Source organism: Copadichromis virginalis, linkage group LG4, assembly GCF_057382275.1.
Source record: "Copadichromis virginalis isolate Kocher_CV1m ecotype Utaka linkage group LG4, C_Virginalis_male_GT1.1, whole genome shotgun sequence".
Lineage (NCBI taxonomy): Eukaryota > Metazoa > Chordata > Actinopteri > Cichliformes > Cichlidae > Copadichromis > Copadichromis virginalis.
The window spans coordinates 35,901,046-35,918,937 of record NC_140621.1 but is presented as its reverse complement, the minus strand read 5'-3'; the positions used below and the strand labels follow the sequence as shown (position 1 = coordinate 35,918,937).

Genomic DNA, 17,892 nt, shown 5'->3' with positions numbered 1-17,892 from the left:
TGACAGTTTAACCAAAAGGCATTTCCAGTGGAAACTGGCCGACACATCCTCAGCATAACCATGTATAACATCCACAAAACTTAAAGAGGTTATACACACAACACTGTAATATTATGCTGAAGCACAGTACGTATCACTCCACGAGGCTCCGCCTACGACAGCCGTAACGCTCCCACAATCCATCAAGCGGCGGCTTCGTAGCTTAGCAAAGTCGTACTAAAACATCTGACAGATGTTCGAGCGCCGTGCACATAAAATCGTTTCGAGGTCAGTAACACAACCAGAGTTCAGACATAAGGCACACGGGATTATAAGGAGCTCTGTCGACTTTCAGAAAAATCAAAGTATTGATTTTAAGTGCGCCGTATTTTCCAAACAACACGGTAATAACGACGGCCCGCTAGCATGCGCTACCAAAAATAGTGCTTTGTTGTGTATCTGACGGACGAAAGCTAAACCAGTTCCACACCAGTGAAGCTGCAGCATTTTACAAACCAGTTCAGATTCATCGTTTCATTCAACGATCGGCTTTTGCTCTTCTCGTTCTCCGTCATACTTTTTCCGCCATGTGCGTATGAAAACAAAGGCACAGCGCATGCGTGTTTTATGGATTGCATTTATATAGCGCTTTTCAAGGCCCTCAAAGCGCTTTACAATGCCACTATTCATTCACTCTCACATTCACACACTGGTGGAGGCAGCTACAGGTGTAGCCACAGCTGCCCTGGGGCAGACTGACAGAAGCGAGGCTGCCATATCGCGCCATCGGCCCCTCTGGCCAAGTAGGGTAAAGAGTCTTGCCCAAGGACACAACGACCAGGACAGAGAGCCCAGGGATCGAACCGGCGACCTTCCGGTTACAGATGCGATTCCCAACCCCCTGAGCCACGGTCGCCATACTTCATTTTCTCATCGTTGCCCAACATCATACCGGTATTACCGTGAACGGTATGATGTGGCCCAGCACTAACTTACAGGTTTCTTTGAAAAATACTTTCTTATATCCAGGTTCTTCCTCTTTGCTGCCATCCTCCTCGCAGCGCAGGTTTGCCGCTGCTAAAACTAAACAGAGCTCCCTGAAAGGCTCAGCCAATCATACTGGCCATATTTGTCACATGAGGTAGGACTCCAGTAGAGAACTAATTTCACTCTTTCTGCACCGCTGGGTGAATGAGACGTTGACAGATCTTTTTTTTCCTTTCTATCGGGTTTGATTTCTCTATTGGTGGGGACAATTCAATAATCTCTAAATCTACGCCCTTGTGTGCAAGTTTGAGTTGAGTATGGTGATAGCTTTGGGGAAGAAGCCTTCCCCGAGTCTGTTTGTTCTGGCCTGAATGGATTTGAAGCGCCTGCCAGAGGGCAGTAGGTTGAAAAGATGGTAGGCGGGGTGGGTAGTGTCCTTTGAGATGTTTCTGGCCCTGCTGAGACAACGGGAGTTGTAGACAGCAGACAAAGAGGGCAGGGGGCAGCCGATGATTTTTTGTGCTGTGGACTGAACCAAACCGAAACAAGAAAATGTGCTCTGGAAACTAAAGCGAATTAAAAACTCAAAATGAAATAAAAATAAAAAATCATTTGAGAGTATAAAACTATGATAACTTTGAGAGCAGCTAAGACGAGGGTGGAGAGTGGAAAGGCGACTGGTCCAGATGAGATCCACCGTTCTGCCATGAACTCCAGTGAATATGATGTCGGCCCACCGTGTGCAGCTGGACGTCTCCTGGAAGGATTTCCTCAGGTTCAGGAGTGTTTATGGGGAGTGTTGATCATTCTTCCAGAAGCACATGTGTGAGGTCACGCTGGTGTTGGAGGAGAAGGCCTGGCTCACAGTCTCCGCTCTGATTGGTCCCAAAGGTGTTGGATCAGGATGAGGTCAGGACTCTGTGCAGGCCGGTCCTCGTGATCGTGATCGGTCAGTCCGGCGAACATGCCGCAATTGTTCTAGAGTCCAGTAGTGGCGTGGTTTACACCACTGCATTAAACACTTGATGATGTAATGCTTGTATGCAGCTGGTCGCCATGGAAACCCATTCCAAAAAGCTCTCTGCGCACTGTTGTTGAGCTCAGCTGAAGGCCACGTGAGGTTTGGTGTCTGTGGTAACGTACTCCGCAGAGTCGGCGACCTCTGTGCACTCTGCGCCTCGCACCACGGTCGACCACTTCATAGCTGAGCTGCTGGCGTTCCCAGTTGTTTCCACTTTGTTATAATTCCACTAACAGCTGACTGTGGAATGTTAAGTTGTGAAGAAATTCCACAGCTGGACCTGTTGCACAGGAGGCATCCTATGGTAGGATGCCTCCTGTGGGAGTTGTGTATCTGACGGACGAAACCAGGGAGCTCAGGGAACGAGGGAGTTCCCTGAGCTCCTGAGAGCGAGCCCTGCTTCCACACATTATTTCTGCATGCCTAGCTGCTGACTTTAAACACCTGCGGTCATGGAGGTCATGGAGGTGACTGGGACACCTGAATTCAATGATTTGGATGGGCGAGTGAATACTTTTGGCAGTACAGTGTACCTCTGTGGGTGTGGAGAAGTCTAGGAGAGAGGATGACGCTGGTGAGCCACACCACCAACATGTGGCTTTATGCTGAGGAAGAGCTGTGACGTTAGACCTGATGGAGAAATGTAGATGAGAAGGAGCTTCTGTGTGTTTGTGGATCAGAGGAAGCAGATGACTGACGGTACTGCACGAGGAACCATGAAGGAGTATGTGAGGGTGGTGCAGCATACGTATGAGGACAGCGCTGAGGTGGCTGAAGGTGGAGGTGGGAGTACAGCAGGGATCTGCTCTGAGCCCCTGCTTTTTTGCAGTACTGATCGACGGGATGGCTGATGAGGCCAGGCAGGCGACTCTGTGATCTGCAGGAGGAAGGAGGGAGGATGAGACGGTCCAGAGGAGGGAGGATGATGATTAATCTGATGGCAGGAAGAGAAGAGGAAGAGCTCAGAGAAACTTCGTGGATGCAGTGAAGGAGGACGAGCCGCTGAGGAAAAGAAGCGTCTTGCCGCTTCTACACTACATCTCCCAGAATCCTCTGGGCTGGTGTTGGTGACGTCACATTCCCTCGCCCCGGTCCGCTCTTTCCCTCCTCTGTTTAAGTTTTGGTTCCTTTGCTTCTGTTTGGGTGTTTGTGCCTGTTCGTTTTAAAGGAGCTCGGTGTGTTTGTGGGAGCGGCATGGGTCCCGTGGAGGTGAGGCTTGCTCCGTTTATCTCACCGGAAACAGGAAATAGAGAAACCGGCTGATGTTTGAGAGTAAAGCGAGCTTCGTGCTGAACGATAGAAACAAATAAGTGAACGAGCTCGGATTAGTTCCAGGTTTTACCGGAAAACAAACTCCGTTAAAAATTCCACTGAATTTAAATTCGAGTCTTTAAAAAGTTTCAGGCTGAGGTGAATGTGATGTGCGATAGATTTACTGACCGGAAGTGATCAGTATTAATAACAACCTTTGTTCCGAGTCATCTGTTTATAGAGACATGCACGTTCATTCACAAACTGTTTATTTAAAGCTGATTTACACTCAGGTGAATAAAGGTGACGTCACATGACTGAATGTCCTACAGCACGTGGTAACTAAGTGTCCAGATGTCCCTGCACAGGTGTGGCTGCTCACCTGTGTTGTGGCGCTTGGACTAACGCACCTGTCTGTGTCTGCAGCTGCTGCACATGTCCGTGTTCTCTCAGAGTTTCTCTCCCTGCGGCCGCTTCCTGGCAGCTGGAAACAACTACGGCGAGATCGCAGTGTTCAGGTGAGTCAAACGCACCTGGTTCGACTCGGCTGCGAGGGCCACACCTCTTATTTGTCACTGCTGTTTTTTTCAGTTTGTCTGCAGCTCTGAGTCCAGACGCCACCGCGCTCAACCAGAAACCTGTTCTGACCTTCACGGGTGAGTGTTCGGGCCAAAGGTCGCCCTAAACCATCCGAGCCTCTGCAGTATGGCGAGGGCGTCACAGGTGTACCTGCTGGTGTTTTACACCTGCAGACTCGAACAGTGGCATAAAAAAATAACAACGTGATGAGAACCCAGGAAGTCTGAGCTCACTCACATGAAAACACACTCACCTTTCCAGCCTTTTGTTTGATAGATCCAGACATTTGTCTGTTTCCCGTCACACTGGACGCTCTTGTGAGGCGCTAAAGCGTCAGTGTGTTTGGTGACAAACATCTGCGTCATGCTGAAAACACGCTGGAAATAAAGAATCAGTGAAAACGTGAAGGTTCCAGCTGATTTTAAACCAAAACTCTGGATTTAGCCTGCAGGTGGAGTTCCAGGTGTGTTTGTGAGTCAATATTTTTGAGGCTCATTTTATTGTGATTTTTTATTTGCTGCCCTGTGACGAGTTCTGGTTTCATTGGGACTTTAGTGGCCGTTTATTGTGTCCGTGTTGATGTTGGACACACTGTCCTCACAGATTCCTTTTTGGTCTTTTTGTCCTGCAGCTCATGAGGGACCGGTCTTTTCCCTTCTGTCCACTGACTGCCACCTGCTGAGCGCGGGAAATGGCGAGATCAGCGCCTGGAGCTGGAGCGAGCTCACCAAGAAGGTAACCTGGAACGTCTTCAGGGACACATAGATGGAGAGGGAAAACGAGTTTGCCTGATTTTTGTGTCTCTGCTTCCTCAGAACGTCAAACCTCTGTGGACCCGAAGACCGAACTACAAGTGAGAACCAGTCTTCCACCCCTGCCTCCTGTCTGCTTCCTGTCTGCCTCCTGTCTGCTTCCTGTCTGCCTCCTGTCTGCCTCCTGTCTGCCTCCTGTCTGCTTCCTGTCTGCCTCCTGTCTGCCTCCTGTCTGCTTCCTGTCTGCCTCCTGTCTGCTTCCTGTCTGCCTCCTGTCTGCCTCCTGTCTGCCTCCTGTCTGCCTCCTGTCTGCCTCCTCCTCACTCACGCATCTGCTGTCTCCTTACAGATCCAGCCTGGAGATCCCAGAGATCAACTCCATGACCATCAACCCCAGAGTGAGTACAGCTCCACCTGTCTGCTCTGCTTCTCTTCATCGCGTTAAAGCTGGCCCGCCTCTACGAGCAGAAAACACTCGAACCTGAAATAAAACACAAACCTGTGACAGTATGAAGAATATTCTCCTCCTCATCATCCTCGTCGTCAGAGCCACCCTTTTACTAAACCTTTATTTGTTTTTGGATGTTTTATTGAGGTCCTTTTATTATTCTGACTTCTTTTCATTCTTTTTGAATGTTATTTAATTTTTTGCTTGTAGAAGGGATGCAGCTGCAGTCGGGGCCTTTTCTCCGATGATAATGAGGATAGTTGTCTTTCTGTCGGACGTGTCGCTCGGACGTGTAATGAGGAGTTGTGTTTGTGTGTCAGGATAACAGCCTGGTGGTTGGAGGAGGCGATAACAACATCCATGTCATGGACCTGGAAAACGGTGTGTTCAAGGTGAGTGGGGAACAACGTTGACTCCATGTTTTCTCCTTACAGCACGTCGCTGTCGTGTGTGTGTGTGTAAATGCTGACTTCTGCTGTTAACGTGTGAGTCTGTGGGGAACGACTCACTGCTGGAGCCTCTGCTGGATGTCAGAGGAACTGCAGGTTTTATGCCTGGACGTCCGTGTGTGCACTGAACTGTTTCAATCTGATTTTCATGGCAGCGTCTGTTGGGGGAGTTCTGTGTTTCCATGGTGACAGGTTTGTGTTTTGTCTTCAGACGGTGCTTCAGGGTCACTCGGACTACGTCCATTGCGTGACTGTAAGAGAGAGGGAGGCGGAGATCCTGTCGGGGGGAGAGGACGGAGCAGTGAGGCTGTGGGGTGAGTTCACAGGAAACATGGGGCTGTCGGGAGGATGATGATGGTGAAGATGGTGGCGAGGAGTAGGGGTGGGCGGTATAAACAATATACAGTAGAAACGATATGAATTTGGCCAACGTGGGGTTTTGACTATACCGCTCTACCGTGATGGCGCATGTTGATGATCTCATCAAGCTGCGCCTATATATCGTTACTGCACATGCTTCAAATTATACCGCAATATGGATTTTAGGCCTTATCGCTCAGCCCTAGTGAGGATGATGATGATATTAGTGACGATGAGGATTTTGGTGATGGAGGTGATGATGAAGGTGATGTGTTGCTGTTGCAGACAGCAGGACGGGTCAGTGTGTTCACTGCATCGAGGTCTACAAGTACGAGGTGAGTGCCGGAAAGCGTCGCAGACTTCCTGTGATGATGTCACTTCCTCTTTATCTGAGGATAAACACAGGTGTGTGTGTGTTTCAGGTGTGTGCGCGTCCTCAGTACGGTAAATGGATCAGCTGCGTGACCACCGACTCCGACTGGATGGTGAGAAAACGTTTCCTCGCATCGCTGTGACTCCTCCCCCTCCTTCCATCAAAGTTCACTTTGATGAAAATGATTTCATCTTTGATCTTTGATCACAGCTTTAACCGTGAAAACCTCTAAAGATGAAAGTCTTATTTCTGAGTCAGACTGACTCTGTGAGGACTCGTGTTGTGTTAGAAACAGGTGATGGACTCCAGGTGAGTTCAGGTGACGTTAAACTGCGAGATGAAACGTTCTCCTTCGTTCTTGTTCTGAGGTTTGTTGTTTTTACAGATGTTTCCTTAGATTCCAGATGTGTAAGATTCTGAACATGTCTGACTTCCTGTTCTCACAGCTGTGCGGCGGCGGACCGTCTCTGTCTCTGTGGCACCTCCGCTCGCTGTCACCGACCTCCATCTTTAACCTGAGCGGGTGCCAACGACAGTCCACCTTCCATCAGGACTTGGTGAGGAAGACGCTTCAGTCAGTGTTTGTCCATCTGTGCCGGTGCTCGCTCTGGTTCACTTCCTGTGATGCATTTCCTGTAGATCCTAACGGTGGGTGAAGGTGCGTTCGTGTCGCACTGCCTGCTGGGCGGCGAGGTCAAAGCTCAGATTCCCTGCACGCCACAGAGCCTGAACACGCTGCAGCTCAACAACAACAGCACCGAGCACCGGGTGAGACCCTGAATGCAGCACGCACATCCTCACGCAAACACGGAGGTCACATGACACGACAGGTTCACGAGTGAAGTTTAACGCGTTTCACACTTCGCTATTTCAAAAGTCCACATATCACACCTGAGCCGTGACAAACTGAGCGTGTGCAAACACGGCGGGACAGTACAATGTGGCTCAGTGCTGATTGGTTGAAGCTGGAGAAGACAACCGGAACATCCTACACATTAAAAGTCAGCAAGGGGTGTGGCCAGAAGAGAGAGGATGTGAATGAAGACAGAGCGACGTCAGGTTTTTCCCCCCAGTGTTAGTGAACGTGTCGTGTGTTTCAGGTGCTGACGGTCGGCGGCAGCAGCGACCGTATCGACGTGTTCACCAACCTGTCCTACAGAGCGTTCTCCCTCAGATTCTGAACTCCGAACTTCATGAGACCCCACGCACGATAAACTGTCTGTTCATTTTCCATGTTTTTATTTGTTTTTGGGCGTTTTGTATCAGCTGTCTGTGAGCTTCTTTAAAGAATAAACATATGAAAATAAAAGCACACCACGCTTCACTCTTCTTCACCAGCTGAGCTCTGATTGGTTAAACCAACCAGCGAAGAGCCCACCCTGTGATGAACAATTGAACTTTGATGTTCTGATCACAGGTGTGCGCTCATGAAAGTGTTCCCAACTGAAATCAGCGCTGTGACGCTCCTACGAAAGCTTTTAGATAAACTTTATTAACACAGCACACACGCACACTCTGCTGTCAGTTCACCGGTTTGTTTCTGATTAGTCACATGCTGGAAACTCCGCCTCTTTCACTGACACAGATGAACCTGTGAGTGAACAGGAAGTAAACGGCTGATTGACAGGTGTGTGTTCACACCTGCAGCAGGTAAACAGAAAACAGCTGATTGGACTGAAGTGAACACATTTTATTTAATACAAAAAGACGTCATACAAAACAGGGACTAAAACTTTATTTAAACTAACAGAAACAGACTCATGACGCATTCAAGGAGCAGCAGAGAAATCGGTAATGGGTTTCGGCTCTGATGACGCCCATCTGCAGGTCTCACCCAGCATGCACGGGGAGCAGTGGGCGGGGTCTCAGGCTGCAGACAGGCAGGCCTGCTGGACGCTGCGAGCCCAGGTGTTGAGCAGCTCGGTCACCGAGTGTTTGTCGGGCAGCTGCAGCAGTTTGGACGTCATGTTCCTGTGAACTGTCTGCAGGAAGCTGTTCGCACCTGAAACGCACGCAGTCGATGATGTCATCACCACACGTTCCCAGATTTAAGTTTGAAGACAAAAACACTTTAAATGTCCGACGGCCATCTGATAGAAACGTTTCTACTCTGACTCTATCCTCCCTCTTCAAGGCCACGCCTCTGTGTGGCATCCTGATTGGCTGCCCCTCACAAACGCTCTTATTTCCTGCTCTAATTTAGACTTTTGTGAATTTATGCTTTTAAGAGTGTTTTCACCTATTTATCTGCATTTTGTTTATTAATACTTTTATTGAGCCTGTGGACGTCTCTGTGGATGTGCGGCTCTATTGGGTGATGAAAGATGGCGGTGGTGGGCGTGTCTTACCGTATTGCTCTCCGTCATCGGCCCAGTGCGGACTCTGGTCGGGATAATCGGCGGGAACACTGAGCTGCAGCGGAGGAACGCTGGGAAGGTTTTTATCGTCTGAAAGAAAAATCAAACACCAATAAGGTTTCACTGTGTGATCTGAAGTGGGCGGAGCAGTGGGCGGAGCAGTGGGGGGCGGCGTTCTCACCCAGCTTGCAGATGAGGTGCACGGTGCCGTTGTTGCTGCAGTACGCGGGGTCGAGGTTGACGAGGAACTTGACGTCGAGGCGCGCCACCTCGCCCTGCAGGATGTTGGGGATCGTCTGCCGCTCGTCGTCCTCGTGCTTCCTCTTGCGCCCAGAGATGTTCGGCCCCCTGAGGAGGATGCGACGCTGTGAATATGACCTCTGACCTGTAAAGTGTAGCGCGACGTGTGTGTGGTACCTACATGATGGGTGGTCCGTGGATGGCACTCATGGCGGGGGCGAAGGATCGGTAGAGGGAGTGGTTGAAGACGGGCGAGCGGATGTTGGCCATGACGGCGTCCAGCAGCGGCTGACACAGGTACTGTTTGTTGGTGGCCACGGGCGGGGGAGGGGGCGTCGGCTGAAAGGACAGGAAACACAAACAGAGGCTCAGACTGGCGTCGACCCTCTGAAGATTAGAAATGAGAGGAGGCGCTCGCCTTACCACCGCCATGTCGTTCTTCAGCTTCTCCAAAGCGATCTCACATTTCTGCAGCGTCTTCAGGGGACACCTATAGGTCAAAGGTCAGGAAAAGGAGGTCAGGAAGTGTAGCGAGGAGCAGCAGCTTCAGCTGTGAGCTTGGAGGCGTGGCTGACATCACTTCCCATATCTACAGTGTTTGTGTTTTCCAGCTGTGATCACGCGACCACAGCTGGAAAACGCCGGACTCCTAGTGTCTGATGCGAAGACGTGGAGGCGGCTAACCACGTCAGCCGAGTTTGGATTGTTTCACGCACAAATCGAACCTGAAAGGAATGAATCCCACCTGGTGCTGGGGTCGGTCAGGATGTTCAGCAAGCTCTTCATCTTACTCAGGTCCTTCTTCCTGTCTGAAAACACAGAAGAAAGCAGCTGAACTTTAACCACGCGTGGATGCGTTCAGGACGGGCACCGGATCAAACCTAAACGATACGCATCCCTGTTCAGGAGCAGAAGTTTCCCTTCTTTCGAGCGATTTGCTGATTCTGTGACTTTGCAGTGGACTCGTGTTTGAACATCATCAACATGAACGACTCGATCATGTGTTTCTTCTTCTCCTCACGTCGTGTCACATGACTGCCCTTCTAATCATGAGCTCCTCGCTTCCCCTCCACTTCCTACCTCGACATCGTCTTCCTGTTCATGTTTCCTATCAGAACATTTTTCCTTTCCGACTCTTCCAGTCATGATCATCGTGCTTTCGTTTCTTTAGTAAGAAGAGGATTTATCCTTTAAATCTCCAAGTGTACCATTACCAAAGATGAACTCCACGAACCTCAGTTTGGGAACCCGTGCATGTGTGTGCTGTGGCGCCTCGGAAGGAGGTTGTGATGTCAGCGAGGCGAGCGGCTCACCTTCGTTTTTGTCGATCTTGTTGATCATGCGGCGCAGCGGCTCGATGTACTTGGAGAGCTGTTTGAGCTTCTCCATGTACTGCTGGTCCTCCAGAGACGTGGGCCCCGCCGGACTCATCACCGAGCTCGGGTTCACTGAAAGTTTCACAATAAAAGCCGGTGAAACTCTGAGGAGGGAAAACAGACGTGTGTTTCACCTTCTCTGACCTCAGTGTGTGTGTAGCTGTGATCGAGGTGCACACGACTGCGCCGCTCAGCGGCGTGGTCAGCGAGCGTGACGGAGCTGCTGCGTTCACGTTATTCTGAGCTCTGTGAAAAGTTCCTTCCAGATGTTTGTGGGGTTACCTGGAGTACTGAGTGGCCCGGGGGAGGGCACGCCGTAGTTCTGGGGGGTTCTGGAGTTGGCGGGGCTCGGCGACGGCTGAGGAGACGGGCTGGGCTGGAAACCCCCCGGAGACGGAGTGGGACCGGAGCTGTGGGAGGAGCCAGAAGGAGTTAGACTCGCTGACAGACATGTAACCTGCGCCGATTCTGTCCTGTGACACCGAGCGGGTCAGAGACCAGACGCAGACGTGAATCTGAACTCGCCTCAGCCAGAGGCTGACGACTGGCTGACCCACTGCTGTCCTGAAAGGTCAGCGGTGTGGTCTATTTACTGGACGTACCTGGCCGAGTTGGGCTGTGAGGTCGGGGGTTGGGGTGACGGCTGCGGAGGAGGCGGCATCGACTGAGGAGTCGGGACCTGCACCGGTGAGGGCGATGACATCTGCTCGAGGTGATTGGACAGACAAGGAAAGACAAACTAGCCAATCAGAGCACAGAGGGGAAGGCACGATGTTTGTGTGCGTGAAGCAGCTCCATGAGGTCGTTAGAAACTGTCTCCACCTCATGAAGCTGCTTCAGACTGAAGAAACATGAGGACGAGCAGGTGAAGGTCAGAGGTCACACTGGGGATAAATACCTGCGGTGTCATGGCCTGCACTCCCACCACGCCAGCTGCAGCGGTGGTGGCGTTTTGAGGAGGGATGGGGTTCAGAGGTGCTCGAGGTAGCCGGGCTGGAATCTGCATCCCAGGACGAACCAGCTTCAGAAGAAACAAAGCACAGGTGAGCAGAGAGGACAGGTGAGACCTCCGTCTTTCTACACCTGTGAGGACCAGCTCAGATGTTCCTGCAGGTTCAGCTTTGTGACTTGAGCAGTGAGAATATCAGGTGTGGACAGTTTAACCTACAGTTAACAGGAAGCGGTCGCCCCGGAGCAGGCGAACCTGTCATTTTGAGTTTCCTGTTTCTGCTGCCGTGAAGCGTACTCCCGACACCTGCTCTACAATCTCCTGCCGTTTGTCTGATCGTCTAAATAACTCAGAGCTGATGAACCTGAGTTTGTGGCGGCGTCCTCACCTGTCCCGGCATGGCGGCTGCAGCGGCGGCTGCGTTGAGCTGTGCTTGCGCTGCGGCCTGCTGAGCTTGCTGCGCTGCCTGCTGCTGCTGCTGCTGCTGCAAGGCTGCACGGGCCTGTTCTCACACACACACACATAGCAAAGCATGCAAGCAGAGGAAGGGAGCACTGAGAAAATTCAGACCACTGGAGCAGGAACTGCAGACTGATCACAGCCTCTGGTCGGATTTTCATTGCAGACTTCCTGTTTTACTTTGAAAATCTGATTCGCTGCTTTTTCAGGCGTCCAGTTTTTTAAATGACAGCACTGAGTGAAACTGTGCTAACTTATGTTATGAATTACAATCTTAAAAACAATTTCTCTGACTCGATTTGGACTTTGAACGCTGAGACACCGACTGTCTGGCTGTGATTCAGTCGGAGTTACAGAACCAAACCTGCAGTTCTGTCTCACCTGGAAGGCCTGCAGCCTCTGCTGCTGCTGGTTCAGAGAGACGTGCTGGGATGGCATCTGTCCGGCCAGAGACTGAGACACCATGCCCGACTGCTGCTGCTGCTGCTGGGAGTGAGGAGGCATCTGAACCGGCTGAGTCTGAGCCTGGACCTGCTGCTGCTGCACCATCTGCTGGATGGACTGGGCCTGGGCCTGAGCCTGGGCCTGAGCCTGGGCTTGGGCTTGAGCTTGGGCTTGAGCCTGGGCCTGAGCGTGCTGCTGGAGCTGCATAAGCTGCAGCCTGGACTGGTGCATCTGTAATCAGACAAACACAGCTGATGAGTAATGAGAGGAAAGCCACTCGTCTCCCCTCACAGCCACTAGCGATCAGAGCGGTGGTTTCAGGGTGGCCAGATCGCAGCTGTGAGCTCGGGGCACTAAACTTATCCTCTGTAAGGCAACTTAAGGCACCGCTGGAAGGTTAGCTTTAAGTTGATTTTGCAGAAACTGTTGATCACTGAAAGTCAGATTATTTCTTTATGTCTTTAAGACATTCCTGCAGTTTAACTCATTGGTGTGTGTTATCTGGCTTCATGGACAGATAGAGCTGGGTGTCATCTGCATAGCAGTGTAAATGTATGCTATGTCTTCTAATGATGCTGCCTAAGGGAAGCATGTATAATGTAAACAGAATTGGTCCTAGCACTGAACCCTGTGGAACTCCATAACTAACCTCAGTGTGTGAAGAGGACTCTCCATTTACATGCACAAACTGGAGTCTATTAGATAGATATGATACAAACCACTGCAGTGCAGTACCTGTAATACCTACAGCATGTTCTAATCGCTCTAATAGGATATTATGGTCGACAGTATCGAACGCTGCACTGAGGTCTAGCAGGACAAGCACAGAGATGAGTCCACTGTCAGAGGCCATAAGAAGATCATTTGTAACCTTCACTAAAGCTGTTTCTGTGCTGTGCTGAGCTCTGAAACCTGACTGAAACTCTTCAAATAAACCTCTGCAGATGATCTGTTAGCTGTTTATTTGCTCTCACAGTTTACAACTCATCCCGTCTCTGGATAGAGCTGATTTATGCAGAGAGGATCGGACTTTAATCCCGGCACCTACGCAGCATTTACTCCGCCTGCAGGGAGTATGACCTGGTCTCACCTGGTTCTGCTGCTGCTGGTTCTGGGCCTGCTGTTGCTGCTGCTGCTGCTGCTGTTGGAGCTGCTGCTGCATCTGCTGCTGCTGTGCCCTCAGCTGTTGCTGCACCTGGAACTGCTGCTGCTGCTGCTGGATGGCGTTCTGCTGCTGCTGCTGCTGTTGGATGGCGTTCTGCTGCTGCTGCATGGCGTTCTGCTGCTGTTGTTGGAACTGCTGGAACTGCATGGCGTTCTGCTGCTGCTGCTGCTGCTGCACCAACTGCTGCATAGATCCCGGTCCGCCGACTGCAGGGGGAGAGAGAGGGGGAGATGAAGCAGCGGGCCAGCGTGCGAGGCCAGCTCTGGACTCTCAGACACACACCGTGCTAAAGCAGAGACTGAAAATCAGGCCGGCTCTGACGCCGAAACGTGGCATGTAGACGCAGCCAGCCTCCACCGAACACTCGGAAGATGTGCATTTACAGCAAACACCACATGGAGGAAACACTCACTGGCTTGTGGGTTTCCAGCCACCCCTGCCATGGCATGCTGGCCTATCTGCATCGGCCCCATGGCCCCCATGCCACCCACTGGAGCACCGGCAGGGCGAGGCCCCATGCCAATGGCGCCAGGACCCCCTCCAACCCCTGTCAGGGTATTCAGGGCATTCATGGGATCTAGCAGAAGGGTAGACAACAGACCATATTAAGCAGCTCCAACATGCACAGCAGAAATCATGAACGCCATGAGTCCGGTACAGACCGGTCCAGCAGAGGACAGAACACAGCAAAGAAAACAAATGGGGCGGGGGAGGGGAGACCAGAGAGACACGAAGCCCACCTACCTGAACCTCCATGAGCCTTCTTATCTGCAGAGAGGACACAGCCGTCAATAACTCTGATCAAGGGTTCAGGGCTGAGCAGCAGATCCACTCAGCTAAATACACAAACAACTCCTCTATATGAATGTGGAGACAAGCTCCGCCCCTCTCTGAACAGCACAGGTGTGAATAAACAGCAGACATTTACAGGTTGCTGTATGAGCGATGTGAGTCAAAGTCACGTTTGCTGATTTGAAAAAGCGTTTGTACCCACAGGAACGAGACTTCCTGCTCACTCTGCTTTTGTGGATGGAGTCTGTAAAGACTCGCTTCCTGCCCGCCGGCAGGTAAATCAGTGAGGGTGCGTTCTGCTCTCAGACCGACTGCTGAGCACATTGTCTTTCTAACATGAAATATAAAATTGTGTTTCTTGTTTTTCCTGAATTTGATGCTCAAATGAATCAAAAGCAACAAACGACCAGATTAGTGCGTGACTGTGACCTGCAGTCCAACGCCAGCTTCACCCATAAGATCGGCGACAGGTCATTGATCTGCGATCACTAAGGCACGATGCGCTCCTCGGATACTCACGGATGTCTCTGAAGTGAATGATCAGCCGGGCCACCAGAGATAAATACTCCTCCTGAGGAAAAACCAGACACATGGTGCAGAATTTACATTCACTGAACGACGTTCGAGGACATTTCAGGAGAACGGCGACATTCACGGCTTCATTTAAATACTTCAGTGTGCATTAAACCTGCTTCTGTTATTCTGCATTTTATCGTGATATAAAAAATGCCGCTCTCTAGCTTCAAACAACCTCTAAAACCAGTGATCTGCTTCCACAAATAAGGCTGATCAAATAACTCATAAACGGTCCCAGTTTGTAGTTTAATAACCAGTCTGCTGGTGCGATCTGGCTCTCCTGTGTTTGTTTTGTCCCCTCAAACCTGCCCAGCAGGTGGCGTTAACACTGATCAGTAACAACTTTCACTTCTTTTGTAAGCCAATCATTTTCAGAAAGCAGCGTCAGCAGTAACTAATCCAGACGCGGCGGTGGGCGGGACTCACCCTGGATTTGGCTTTGACGTAGACGTGGTTCTCCATGTCCGTGCCCGACTTGTGCGTGGTGTTCGAGGTTCCTGCCTTCCTTATGGCCTCTTCGCTGCAGGAATCACACTCATCGTCACAAACACACCTTGATATCTTCATTGGTCTCTGCATTCACCCCCACCTCCCCAGTTACACTCATTCATTCACCGTGAGCATCACATGCATAATTTAAAACCACGACACTGCACATGAACCGGACCTGTGAGAAGACACCACAGAAACGACTCTAAGCAGCGAACACGTTAAGTTAACACGGCTCAAATCGCAACGCTGAACCAATCCTGGAACACCACAGTCTGCATGTGGATAAGGATCCTGACGGATAAAGACTGTACGGGGACGTCAGGATCGCTGAGCCGGGGAAACGTAGCTGAACGGGAAAGGTGTTTTACAGGAAGTTATTAATGTATTAAAATGTGTTTATTTTGTTACAACTGCGAGGGCAGGTTTTATATCTTCTTTATTGAAATAAAAGCACTTGTTATCCAAATCTTCTTCTACAACAGTTAAACTAGTCACACGTGCCAGCTGTTTGCTGTAATCTTTGTATATTACAGGTTCTGATACCTAATAATGAAAAAAAGTCTAAATCATGATGAAAAATAATGACGTAGCTTCTATAAATGACCTGTTTGCTGCTGCTGCTGTGGGACAGAGTGGAGGTTCCTATGCTCGTATATTTTGGTCCGACGTTACATGTTCGGATGCTTTCAGACCTCGCTAACTTTTTGATTATTGGCAGAAAGGACATGTCACGTCTTTCCTAAATGCAACAAAAGCTTTTGGATCTTTCCCACCGTCAACAATAATGTTCCCTGTTCTGCATAAAGGAAAAACGGCACAGGTGGAAAACAGCAGTGGACCTAAAGCAGAGCCTTGTGGTACACCGCGAGGAGCTGTTGTTTACATCGACATACAGATTTCTTTCCACTAGAAATGACACGAACGACCTCACAGACTCCACAGCACTGAGTTTGGATGAAGACTATGATCTGCTGCTCTGCTGAGCTCTATTGCTTCTGTTTTTACTCGGACAGTACATCAATGCACTGTATCAGAAGCCTTTGGAGGACAGTTCAAACAGTGTGCCCACTTTAAACCTAATCTGAACCCAGGATCAACAGAGTATCCTGACTCAAACTTTCATAACACCTCTTTCAGATTATTTAGATTCAGGTCTGCCTTTTTTCAGCGTCCCTTATAGGAGTGAATGGAACATTGTGACAGTGGATTTGAACCCATTCAGCCTGATGAGCAGCATTTCTCTCTATAAAGATGGGGACACTCTAATCTTTATTAAAAGGACCTCACTGCTGTAATCCGCTGCTTTCAGGAATTAATCCACACATGTTCACGACCCACCTGAAGAAATCCTCCGGTTTCGAACCGGCGACCTTTCCCGTGTTAAACCAAAGCAGCCCTGAGCTGCTTGTTTTTTACTTTCCTGACTGTGTACGAGCAGAAGAGCGGGAGCGTCACGTGATCTCACGCTGACTGTAGCCGCTTATTCACACTACACAGCCTGACTTTCAGTCATGCAGGTGAACGTTCTCACAGCGCAGATAACTGTAACTCATTAGCTTCAGCAGCTAATGGTGCTAACAATGAAAGTTGACAGAAATGATCTGTTAGCGTCATTTTGTCCATTTTCTCTTCGCCGAATAGAAGCCACCATCCGGACCTTTCGTCCTCTGTGTCCCGTCGTGTCATCAGATCCGAGCTCGCTTTGCTTTTTTACCGGTTTTTCTTAATTTAACGTTTTCTAAACGCCTGCTCAGACATGACGCATTTTCTAACAGCGCCGCCTTTAGCTTAGCCTGAGCGGCTAACACAAACCAAAACAGTGACATTAAACAGAACAACAGAGACTTTCTCACATCTGAGCCACGACTTTCTGTCGGAACTGTGGGCTCCTCCAGTCGCTGTCCGCTCCCGACATTTCCATGGCGCCGAGGAGGTTTTTCAGGAGAACTGTGGCAGAATTCCTGGATGCTTCCCCTCTGTTCTTCCTCCTTCTACTACGGGATAATGGCGGCTTGAGTCAATACGCGCTGCCGCCGCCTGCTGGACGGAATAGTTACTGCACCGAGGAAAACTGGGGCGGCCACGAGGACACAAAGGGCCCAACGAGACCCCCCAAACTCCCACTGAGGAGCCTGAACCCCAGACTGCAGAGGGACAGCTGTGATGTCCATTTTGATCATTTTTCACATTCACTTGCTTCTGTCTGAGATGTTTACCTCTTTACAGGTGCTGATTGACACCTGACTCACTGCATTGCTCTCATCATCACTGTTATTCATGGAAAACAAAAATCTAAATAAATGAAACAAAATATGTGAATGCTGGCTGCAGCAAACAAAAGACAAACACTGAGGCTTCAGAATAATTAGTGCAGAGTCAAACACTGACAGCACGCTGGCTACTTTTTATATAAGTCTGTGATTTTATGATTCTGCCTCATTGTGGCTCTGCCCATCAGCCGCTCTGTCCTGAACACCTCAGCGACACCTGATGACACCAGAGTGGACCGACAGGATGTGAGCAGACTGTTCTGGATCCACCGGGCTCGCCCAGGAGGCGTCCTGCTCAGATGCTGGATGATTGATTTGAATACATCTGAAGAGCTGCTGGTGCTGAACCCAAATCCCTCCTGAAGCTTCTGCTGGATTTAAAATTATTTAAAAAATAAATAAATCTAAACAGTGAGCAGAAACATGTTTTAGGTTCTTTATTGACCCTCTGCGTGGACGACGACGTTCTCCACATAGAAACAGAACCAAATCAATGCAGTCATCATCATCACTGTAAAACAACTGCGGTCACAAGGTATGTCCCGATTCATAGGCCGATTACATCACAGCCAG

The 17,892-nt window shown here is 50.0% G+C and overlaps 2 protein-coding genes across 10 annotated transcripts; one reads left to right on the top strand and one right to left on the bottom strand.

Moving 5' to 3' along the window:
• The first annotated feature begins 231 nt into the window (after positions 1-231).
• On the top strand, positions 232-7,511 carry thoc6 (THO complex 6). Of its 2 annotated transcripts, none has more exons than XM_085455216.1 (13): positions 232-267; positions 3,665-3,756; positions 3,830-3,894; positions 4,449-4,552; positions 4,633-4,670; positions 4,919-4,967; positions 5,338-5,409; positions 5,678-5,780; positions 6,112-6,161; positions 6,249-6,311; positions 6,646-6,756; positions 6,839-6,967; positions 7,300-7,511. In XM_085455216.1, the coding sequence occupies exons 2-13, from the start codon at positions 3,674-3,676 to the stop codon at positions 7,378-7,380; spliced, it is 948 nt and encodes a 315-aa protein (XP_085311342.1). In that variant the 5' UTR covers positions 232-267; positions 3,665-3,673; the 3' UTR covers positions 7,381-7,511. The 2 variants fall into 2 exon arrangements, with proteins under 2 accessions (XP_085311342.1, XP_085311341.1); XM_085455215.1 differs by lacking the exon at positions 232-267 and adding an exon at positions 3,020-3,196.
• Positions 7,512-7,874: 363 nt separating this feature from the next.
• Positions 7,875-17,048, bottom strand: med15 (mediator complex subunit 15). Of its 8 annotated transcripts, XM_085455207.1 has the most exons (18): positions 16,903-17,047; positions 14,984-15,077; positions 14,501-14,552; positions 13,934-13,957; positions 13,602-13,766; positions 13,115-13,395; positions 11,962-12,255; positions 11,510-11,623; positions 11,071-11,193; positions 10,775-10,875; positions 10,455-10,582; positions 10,110-10,244; positions 9,542-9,605; positions 9,220-9,286; positions 8,978-9,135; positions 8,738-8,904; positions 8,548-8,646; positions 7,875-8,201 (listed from the first exon to the last, which is right to left on the bottom strand). In XM_085455207.1, the coding sequence occupies exons 1-18, from the start codon at positions 16,968-16,970 to the stop codon at positions 8,065-8,067; spliced, it is 2,271 nt and encodes a 756-aa protein (XP_085311333.1). In that variant the 5' UTR covers positions 16,971-17,047; the 3' UTR covers positions 7,875-8,064. The 8 variants fall into 8 exon arrangements, with proteins under 8 accessions (XP_085311333.1, XP_085311331.1, XP_085311336.1 ...); XM_085455205.1 differs by having other exon boundaries at positions 8,978-9,286; positions 16,903-17,048; XM_085455210.1 differs by lacking the exon at positions 13,602-13,766 and having other exon boundaries at positions 8,978-9,286; positions 16,903-17,048.
• Positions 17,049-17,892: the final 844 nt, after the last annotated feature.